Source organism: Alosa alosa, chromosome 11, assembly GCF_017589495.1.
Source record: "Alosa alosa isolate M-15738 ecotype Scorff River chromosome 11, AALO_Geno_1.1, whole genome shotgun sequence".
NCBI lineage: Eukaryota > Metazoa > Chordata > Actinopteri > Clupeiformes > Clupeidae > Alosa > Alosa alosa.
The window spans coordinates 13520664-13531391 of NC_063199.1; the positions used below are offsets into that span (position 1 = coordinate 13520664).

At 41.1% G+C, this 10728-nt stretch overlaps 1 protein-coding gene across 1 annotated transcript; it reads left to right on the forward strand.

Moving 5' to 3' along the window:
• The first annotated feature begins 4623 nt into the window (after positions 1-4623).
• Positions 4624-10503, forward strand: si:ch211-264e16.2 (chitin synthase chs-1). The gene is made up of 12 exons (XM_048257216.1): positions 4624-4974; positions 5122-5621; positions 5914-6072; positions 6199-6373; positions 6593-6727; positions 6818-6959; positions 7177-7377; positions 7602-7886; positions 8063-8242; positions 8408-8813; positions 10213-10312; positions 10399-10503. The coding sequence occupies exons 1-12, from the start codon at positions 4624-4626 to the stop codon at positions 10501-10503; spliced, it is 2739 nt and encodes a 912-aa protein (XP_048113173.1).
• Positions 10504-10728: the final 225 nt, after the last annotated feature.

Here is a 10728-nt window from a genome sequence, read left to right on the forward strand (position 1 = left end):
TGGAAGTAGGCTGCAGGCAGGCAGCTGGTGGATACATAACTGGCATGCGTAAGGTAATGGTAAGGTAAAAGCAACGACCGAAATGCAGTGTTGAAACACGTGTATAAAACGTATTAAATATGCAAACACTGATCCGGTATAAACACTGACCCCGACAAAAAATCTCCCGTTTTTGGAAAGCTAAATGTTGACAGGTATGCGATATATTGCGATATCAGACGCAAGTCAAATTTGTTATGTCTCATTCCATCGAACTCAGATCCGCTACCCGATCTGACAAACCTAGCCTACTTAGTGCGGTTATATAGCCAATAGAGGGCCGCGAAGCGATTGCAGAAGTGCGTTCACCTTGTTACAAGTTGATGAACCACTGAAACGATTTTGGAAACATTATTTTAAGGTACAAAAAACTCTTTGTCTTGCTTTAATTGCATTGCATACCTCTGCTTTTTCATTCTTGTCCCTGCCCATACATTGAACTACTTCCACTTAGATTTTCATATGTCTATTAGCTACCACATACCATTTTATTGTAAACGTTCTTTTATCCTTAATATCGGGGATTTCACACTGATGATATGAACAAGGTTTGAACAGAATCTGAGTCAGCGCAGCAATAGCCTTATCTGATTTGACACAGAGTGACCCATACCATAAAGAGAAGTGCTGACCAACACAATGTTTAAGATTTGTGAACAAATCAATTAGTCAATGAATGGAAATTGGAGAAAAACTAAAATTCAAAAATGTTGCACTTGTTTTGTAGAGTAAAGCTGGTGTATCAATCCCAGCATACCTGTCAACATTTAGCTTTCCAAAAACGGGAGATTTTTTTTCGTGTGTGTGTGTGTGGGGTCAGTGTTTATACCGGATCTGTGTTTGCATATTTAATACGTTTCATACACGTGTTTCAACACTGCATTTCGGTCGTTGCTTTTACCTTAACCTTACGCATGCCAGTTATGTATCCACCAGCTGCCTGCCTGCAGCCTACTTCCAAAACTCCAAAGCTGCTTGCTGTCAGATTTGGTTCCGAGGGCACAAGTTCAGTGTATCAACAACACTTAATAACAGTTTATGTGATGTGTTAATCAATTTAATTCCCAACAATTTCACAACAGCTAGTTCTGGAGTAGGCCATTCAACTAGCCCGCTTGCTTACGACAAGACTCAGGCTGCGCAGTCGGCACCCGCTTCCTTATGTGGGTTTTGGGTTGCCAGGTTTTAGCCTGACAAAAAGGTTGAAATTGAAACTAAGTGATCGTGTATGTGTAGGGTGTATTTCATACACAATCTGGCAACCTGAATGGATCAATTATTTTAAAATTAAGTTTGATGGCCATGCAAATTACGGGAGTTTTCCGGGAGAAATAACAAAACGGGAGGGTGCTGGGAGATGACCTTGAAATACGGGAGAAACCCGGGAAAAACGGTAGTGTTGACAGGTATGAATCCCAGGCCAGAGTCAGATGCTTATTTGCCTATTACAATGTGATCATTAGTTATTAACTCATAAAGATAATCTCATCAGGTAACTTCATTCTTTGATGGTAGGCCCATGCTCATTTGTGTGTTTGAGGACTGACTTGATAAGAAGCACTGTTGTGCTTTATTGCAATGGTGTGTTGTGCTGTGCACATAGTGATAGAATGAATGATCGATAACATCAGTTTCAGTCAGGCTGTCATACAGACATCAGTCATAAAAGACTAAAATGAAGGAAATGGCTCGCAGGGGGTGGCACGGCTCCTTTCCCTTACAGTTTGCTTCCTTGAGTTTGTTTTATTGCAGGGTTCTTTTTCTCTGTGCATAATAACAACACTCATCATACCCTCACATGCTTCACTCAAAATATACAGTTACCCCTCTATTGTCACGCTCCTGATTGGGCTGTTTGTGGAAAACTTCTGACTGACTGATTGAGAATATGGTGCTACACCATTAGTTAACACAGTCAAGTCTCTGGATAGTAAAATATTGCATCCTAAAATCTTTACTAGACTGCTTAGTCTTTTGGAAATATGATGAATTGCCATACATTTATGTGCAGATGTACTGTATATTTTATATGGTATAATAAAATAAACCTACCATTAAAATTATAGACAGTTAACTTCTTTGTCAGTGGATAAACTTACAAAATCAATGAGAGATCAAATAATTATTCCCTCCACTGTATATTGCACAATGAAACTCCAATAATGCTTATAGTCTTTGTTTTATGTGGAATTATACATGTAAAGCATCACAGGATGGTGATTTGAACATAAATGGAAATGGTGCACACTAACCTTTCCTGATCTACAAAAATGCTGTGATTATTAAGAATGTATCAACATAACAACTTATACCTCAACAACTTCATCTGTTTACTTAAGCAGATATATCAAAATGGACAAAAATGCAGTGACTTTGTGAGTGAGAACTGGACCAGGACACAGTCATGAGGAAAGTCTTGAAATAAGATAAAGAAGGAAATGTGAATCAAACACCTCTTTGGGTTAATGAGACAGAATCACAAATTGGGTTACTTATATGTCGCAATGACCAGTGGTTTCGGTTAACAACATGTAACAATTTCCCACTAAGAGCACCATTAAAGGCTTAACAAATTAGTTCAGGACCTAATTCATCTGTTTTATGTTTGTGCACAAAAGAATGGACTTTCGGTAAGGATATTCCAGTGGAAAATAAATACAATTACAGGTTTCAAATTACTTTTGTATTGAAAAAATATATCAGGAAATAAATGCCTTGTTCCTGCTTCTTGCATATATAGCAACCTTTATATTCATACCCTTAAGACTGACTTAGGTGAACAATTAACTTTGAACTCAGGGGTTTTACTGAGAGACCAAAATATTTTTTCTTTCCTTGTTTGGTGCCCATCACCCTTCCTTTTATGATCGCCCTTCCTTTTATGACAATTTATTAAGGAAATAGACAAAGCCCCCCCAACCCTTCAAAAAAGAGCATTTTAAGACGATTGTTTTCTATGGCTTTATAAAGAGGTGCCATGTCCAAGGAGCAGTCTAGGCAAGATCATGGAGGGAGAACAGACAGAGGCTGGTGTCAGGTACAAACTTACAAATCTATTTGATAATAATACAGGAAATGCTTACTTTCCATCATATTAAGCATCATTTTTACAGATATTTTATTAAATAGATTTTCTTTCTTTTTATTGTTCATCTTATTTATAAACATTATTGAATAAATCAATAACTTTTGATTTGATTGTAAATAATGACACATTATTAATAAGGCCTGGATGATTTCTGATTGCTTTCATTTTTTATTTTTGGTCACAAATGGTATAACATATTTTAACATCTCATACCAGAATAGCTTTTGTTTTGCTAACAATAAATATTTAGAACTATGTATTATTATTTTGTATGAACAAAACTGAAGTTTTCTTAAACTTGTTTGTTCCATTTCCATCCATTACAAATCACATCCCTAAGTAATTTTCCAACATTCTGTGTACCCATTTATTTATTTTTAAATGTTTTATCTGTTTACATCTGGAAGCTCATTTAAATATTGTTGTTTCCCATGCTTTATGTTGTTTTTGTGTCAGGAGGGCGTGGGATGCCTGCCGAGAACTTCCCATTATTCAGGATGGGCAGAAACCCAGAAAAAGAGTGAAATGCTTTCAGTGGTTCATATGCATAACTGTTGGCTTACTAGTCTTTGTTCTTGCATTGATAAGCAAGGTACGGCTGTTTACTCAAAGGGAGCTCACTATATGAATAACTATTTTAAATCTGGTTTTACATATTTTAAACTCCAAAAACTGAAAATATTATTTCTCTCTTCAAAATAGTCCAGCTTTTTGCTTCTGATTACCCTGGCGAGCAATGCGACAGAGACAGTGCAAACAGACCAGAAGCCTTTTGTTTTCTTAAGCATCGGCTGTGCTGTGATTGGGCCCAGTGTCCTTCTCTTCATCAAGAGCCTGTGGAAACTCATCTTCAAAAACTCTAACAAACCCAAGGGCAAAACCATACTGTGGGTGAGTGAAAATCAGCTCTTGTTAGATATGCGCAGCATTTAATTCAATCCAACCTATTGCACAACTTTCAGTGTAATTGGGTTTTCAACTTCAAGTGATTGGCCTCATTTTTAACAACAGGGAACAGGCTTACCTGAATGAGATTTATAAACTAGCACACTGGTGCCAGGGCAACAACCTTCTCCTAAATGTTACAAAGATAAATATATATATCAGCGTCTTTGTCATCAACGCCTCAATAACTTTAGACTTTTAAAGAACTTTTGAAGAACTTTTAAAGATCGACGATAGAAGGTTGTTCTTACAGGGAGTTTAAGAGCTGGTATGGAAACATTAGAGAGTAGTGAAGTCAGAATCTTCATGAGATTTATGCTAGGAGATGTCCCCAGTCAAATAAAGGATTATGCTGGAGTTTTATTGTGTGTTTGTCTCCATACTACACCCTGTGCTGCCTGAAGTGCATGTGATTGTGTAGGATCATAAAGTGTACTTTTTTTGTCTGAATGATTGTGCATGATGCATATTGGTTATTTTGGCTGTTTCCACAGGTGCTGTGTGTGGAGTCTGTGGTGGCTCTAGGAGCCGCTCTTCTCACTCTGGTCTCTATGCCACATTTCGACATCATCACCAACGTGATGCTGTTGAACAGCGTCAGTGTCCTTTCTGCAGTGTTCCAGGTGTGGGCCGGGTGCATCGCCCAAGAGAGGAAGAGGATCATTGCCATCCCCATCATGGCTATTGTGCTGATCTTACTGGGGTACTTGCTCTTTGCTCTTGGCTTTCTCCTAGAAAAAAGGAATGATCCTCAGATCGAGACTCAAGTCGCAATATCGGTGAGAACAGCCATACTTGGGTCCGTCCTCGTCTCTCTAAACTGGTGGGAGAACTACACCACCCTCTTTAACATTACCTTCTTAGAGAACATGTCGAAGGACATTGCCAAATCTCGGAACATGGTGTGCATATTGTCAAGTGCAGTGCGGGTATTAGTGACTGCAGCGGTAGTTGGAGCATATGTTCCATTATCAGGCCAAGACTGGTCCTCTGTCAAAGCCATCCAACCTGAAAACAGAACACTCATTCTTTGGCTGCTCTTCTCACAGATAGTGTCCTCTGCGTTGTGTCATTGGTTTGTGGTGGTGGCCTGCAAGATGCACGCCCTGAGAAGTAGCTTTGCCGTGCCCATGTACTTGGCTTCAGTGGCCGTCCTAGCTGTAATCTTGGGTCCAATGATCTTCATTTATAGAACATCGGAAGACACTACTACTCACTGTGAGAACCTGAAAGACATCCAAATCTTCAACAAAACCTTCAAAGGTCCAGAATGGGCCTTGAAGCTAGTGGTCGACAACACACAAACGCTGTGTGCCCGGAATGATGTGCAGGAGCTGGACAAGGCCACCCTCGCTTTCCTGGGCAGCTCCACCATTAACTGGTGGTTGGGGCTCATCCTGAGCACCATCTACATCTGGTTCCTGCGCATTCAGCGCATCGAGAGAACCCAAGGCCTGTTTGTCAGGAGGCTCTATGAAGGTCCTTTTCTAGAACAGTCCATGTTGCTCAACACACGATTTGAGATCTTGAAAATAAACAAGTCTAAAAGGTAAGTCCTTTTCTCCTTTCATTGTGTATTTGAAAATGAAAGTTGATAGATTTCATGTGAAATTATAAAGTACTTTTCTTGTCTGTCCTCCATAGAATGAAAAAGAAGGTGACTGTTTATTTGTGCGCTACGATGTGGCATGAAACCTATAGCGAAATGATGAAGATTATCATCTCAATGTTCAGGTAAGAGTAAATAGTAAATAATAATAATTAGTAAGCAAATTCCATTTCAGATATGTGTCTAAGCTACTAACCAAAGATACTCTGACTGACATCTTTGTTTTTACTAGATTGGACAAGTACAGGCCGAAGGGGAACCCGAGCAATGATGTGGGTTTTGAGTTCCACATCTTCTTCGATGATGCTTACAAAGACGTTACAGACAGCTGTGGACGGCATGTGAACGAGTACGCAGAAACTGTAGTGGAAGTACTAAGGGAGGTGTACATGTAAGTCAACATACAACTCCAAGCTCTCCACGACTGTGAATGGGCCCAGTTTCCTGTAGTGTACATCAACATGATAACCAGTCTTGTGTCTGAATCAATGTGTGCCACTGACCATTTGCCTGACAGAGTCTTCAGTGAGGATGACCCGAGTCTATTCAAACAGAGGCCTCTGCTGCCCAGTCAGAAGATCATCAACACACCGTATGGCGGGCGGCTTCAGTACATTCTGCCCAAGGGCAACACCCTCATGGTGCACTTCAAGGACAAGCTGCTGATTCGGCACAAGAAGCGGTGGTCACAGGTGGGCAAAGGCACAGAGATGAGGCTGCTTCCAAGGCTTTCTTTATTATATAACTTTTCCAAACATGCACCAAAGTCTAAACCACTCTTTTGACCAGTCAGATAGAGAAAAGAGCAGGTACTGATTAACAATCAGTTAGTTTTATATTTGATATTTTATCAATGATTAATTGAGAGCACATGATTTAAAGACAATGTCAATTGTCTTGTCCCCTTCCAGATAATGTACCTCTACTATCTGCTTGGCTGGAGATTAAACAACAAGTATGCTAGAGTTTGGGCAGGTTTGGGCAGGGCAGGTTTGGGCAAGTTTGATCAAGGAATAGATGAGAAGACTCTGGCAGAGGAACTAAAGGTAAAGACCTCAAATACACAAGTCCCACCTATATTCCAGTACAGTCATCATGTTATGAACCAGTCCAAACGAGGCTCTCCTTTAATCCAGAGAGAAAAGGACAACACGTACATCCTGGCATTGGACGGGGACACTGATTTTCAGCCATGTGCAGTGATGCTTCTTGTCGACCGGCTGAAGCAGTACTCAGAGGTGGGCGCAGCCTGTGGCAGGATTCACCCTACTGGCTCAGGTATGTGTTTCCAGGGCAACGCATATCAATCATACTGCTGGGTACCATTCTGTTCTGCTGTGCTCCTAGTTCAAATACCTGAGACTGATTCAACATATTCTGTGCAACATATATTTTTTACATTGATGTCAGTTCCTAGTTACAGTGTGTAATGTGTGCTGTGGGATGTATCCAGATGAAATGTGAGTGTGTGGTTATACGCTGTGTGTGTGTCCAGGTCCCATGGTGTGGTACCAGAAGTTTGAGTATGCGGTGGGCCACTGGATGCAGAAGACCGCTGAGCATGTGATGGGTTGTGTGCTCTGCAGCCCCGGCTGCTTCAGCCTGTTCAGGGCCTCGGCCCTCATGGACGACAACGTCATGAAGAAGTACACCACCAAAGCCACCGAGGCAGGCCACTACGTGCAGTATGACCAAGGTCAGTAAACCAACCTTTAGGAGCATTCCTATGCTCAGTCAAATCATACTTTTAAAGATTGCTCTCTGTGTGCTGTAATGCAGTAGAACAGCCTATGTGTTTTTGAAAACTGTAAAAAAATGTTGGTATGCTACAACCAAAAATACAGACTAGTCAGACTTATTTCTGACAAAGAACTGCCATGTGCTACTAAAACACGACTTTTAACTTACATGTGTGGACAGGTGAGGACCGCTGGCTGTGCACCCTGCTGTTGCAGCAGGGCTGGAGGGTGGAGTACAATGCGGCGGCGGACGCCTACACCAACGCCCCGCAGGACTTCAAGGAGTTCTATAACCAGCGGCGCCGCTGGGGGCCCTCCACCATGGCCAACACCATCGACCTCCTGGGCTCTGGCAAACTCACCTCCCAGAAGAACAGCTCCATCTCTATGCCCTTCATCCTCTACCAGATCATCACCATGATGGCCTCCATCTTGGGCCCGTCCACCATCTGCCTCATGATCGCAGGTAAAAAAATGAAAAGAATAAAACAATCTTCTTTTTTGAAGTAATTTCATGAAATGTGAGAAGACTGAGAAGAGATAGTGACAACAAAACAACACAGCACACTACAAATTGTAGCCTTCAATAGTTCCTGAAAATCCTGAAAATTAATCTTGAGCTTCTCTGGTTCTCCCTTTCAGGAAGTTTGATCTATATTTTCAAACTTGAAGCCAATCATGCCTTGATAATTGCAGTAGTGCCCCCTGCTGTCTACCTCGGGCTCTGCTTCAAACTGAAATCAGACACACAGATCAAAGTAGCTGGGGTGATGAGCATCGTATATGCCTTATTCATGACAGCGACAATTCCAACAATCATTGGTAAATTATTTTAGAATGAATTAATTTTATGTAAAAAGTTTGAGTTCACTCAGTAAAAATAAGTCTTCAAAATGTTAACAAGAATACATGACAGATACAGTAGGTTATAGTTTCATATCATCCATCCATTTGGGTAACAAAAACCAAAAACATCTCCCTGCGCAGGTCAGATGGTGGAGGAGCAGACGTTTGTGACGCCCGCAGGCATATTCTTCATCAGCATGGTGCTGATGTACGTCAGCGCAGCTGCGCTGCACCCCCAGGAGTTCTCCCTGGTGGTGTACGGCCTCCTCTACTTCCTGTGCATCCCCAGCGGCTACCTGCTGCTCACCATCTACTCCATCGTCAACATGAACAACGTGACGTGGGGCACGCGGGAGAGCGGGGGTGGTGCGGCCAAGACTCCTCTGGCGGCCCTGCAGCGGCGCACCCTGCAGGCCAAACTCTGCGAATGTCTCTGCTGTAGGGCCCCCCCCGAGGAGGAACCCAAGCAAGACATGGTGGCTCAGACAATGGCAGGAACTGAAATGCAAGAACTGGATGACTACCATGACTGTAAACCACAAGAGAGGTAAAATCACCTTACTGTGTTGTTTTATTTTTTTATTGTAATTATTTGAGCCAATAGCATGATATAAGTCTGTGCATTGTCTGATGTCCAAAACATTTTGCTCACTCAATTTAATACATTCAAATTGTAGTTCTCTGGAGCCTCCAGGTCCGTGTCCTGAGCAGAGTAAGTACCAGCAGATGCATATGACACCACCACTCACACACCATATTTTCTACAACAATTTAGATATCTGGTCAGGTTATAACCAGGCTTCTGCTCTCATCTTGTACTTGTCATTCCTTTAAAGACTGGATTGCACAGTTGCAGAAAAAAGCATATGGTTTTGGATTAGTTGAGAGTTACCTCACAAGGGTGAGTTCATTTTGAGCGCAACTACTGTGCATGGTTATGTTACTTCATGAGGTAAAACCCACTAAGAAATCTCTTTCCCTTTAGGATGAGGATGACTTTTGGAGAGAACTCCAAAAAAGATATCTGGAACCACTGGTGGAGGATAGAGACCAGCAGAGAAAAATAACAGATGATCTAAAAGAACTCCGAAATAAGGTGATTTCACAACACTTAAGTTTACTTCAGCAGTTATGGCTATTGGCTAGCCTAGAAATCTAGACGCACCCTAGCGGCAGCAAATGTAATTTGCAGCAAGGGTAGCTTTAGGCTTCTCGAGACTATGGATCTCACTCTATATCTCAAAAGTAATATGTTAAATCTATGTTGAAGAACATCATGTATTTTAGATGAACTTGAAAAAATTAAATAGAATATTGCTGTAAAAAAAAAGTCAAAACAGAGTGAAATCAAAAGAGGAGAGACACAAGAGGGAGAAAAGAATACAGAGACATTCAGCACTGTGAACATGGAACACATCAGGATAGTAATTTATCCTGACAAAGTCATACTCGCCAAACATTTCCAGGCTGCTAACCAAAGTGCTGTAGGTGCAGAAAAGTTAATCATTTCACTTGTGAATGAGGTCATAGTCAGTATATTTCATCCTCATAGGTCCAGGTTGAATGCTGCATGTACTGTAATGGACTTTCTTTTTTTTTTCCTTAGGTAACCTTCATCTATTTTTTCTCCAATGCTTTATGGCTGGTCGTCACATTTTTTCTTCAATACATTGGAGGCTCTGTCACCATACATATCCCAAAGATATTCATCAATGGTACCATTGACCCAGTCAAGACCTATTCATTAGACCCGGTTGGGCTAATGTTTCTATTGAGTTTTGCATGTCTTCTTATAGTCCAATTCGCTGCCATGCTATATCACAGGTGATTAGAAATGTGTCAAACTATATTATTATAGTAAAAAAAGTAATTGGAGGGTTTTGTGTTCATTTGTTGGCTGGTCGTCTGTGTTTGACCCTTTTAAAATATGTGTTTATTTACTGCAGAATTTATACCATGATCCATTATGTGTCATTTATTGACACTGAGACCAAATCTGGGCGAAAGTTACAGAAGCAACAATCCTCTGATGAGCTTGATGAGCAGGTACATATCAATTCTCAAGTTCTTTTTATCCAAGCTTTTTATTATCCTTGTTGGGCTGACATTGGTCACATTCTCTATTCCCAAAGGACCCTGACATCCTAGAAGCACATCTTTACAAAAATGGGCTGGGCCAGGAAGCACTATGCTTCCAGAACCCAACAGCAGTGGAGCGCTCAGTGAAGCTGGTGTAAGAGTTGAAATGGGAAACGCTGTGATCAAGACAGCCAAAGCTGGATTATATGTCCAGTGCTTTACCAGTCAAGTTCACCCTGATGGGTTGTTCACAATCAGGAGAAGCACTTTGTTTAAGGCTCAAAATTGCATCTTTTTACGGGATATATATCTGATAAAAGTTGGTGGAGGGCAATTGGTCATGTTGATATTGGGGAATATTTATGGGGGGGGGGCATTTTAAG

Excerpts from the sequence above, each read along its gene's own strand:
- si:ch211-264e16.2 (XM_048257216.1), top strand. The coding sequence starts at position 4,624 with ATGCCACATTTCGACATCATCACCAACGTGATGCTGTTGAACAGCGTC. Across the intron at positions 7,378-7,601 it reads CTACGTGCAGTATGACCAAG|GTGAGGACCGCTGGCTGTGC; the intron begins GTCAGTAAACCA and ends ATGTGTGGACAG. Across the intron at positions 8,814-10,212 it reads GACTGTAAACCACAAGAGAG|AATTTATACCATGATCCATT; the intron begins GTAAAATCACCT and ends TATTTACTGCAG.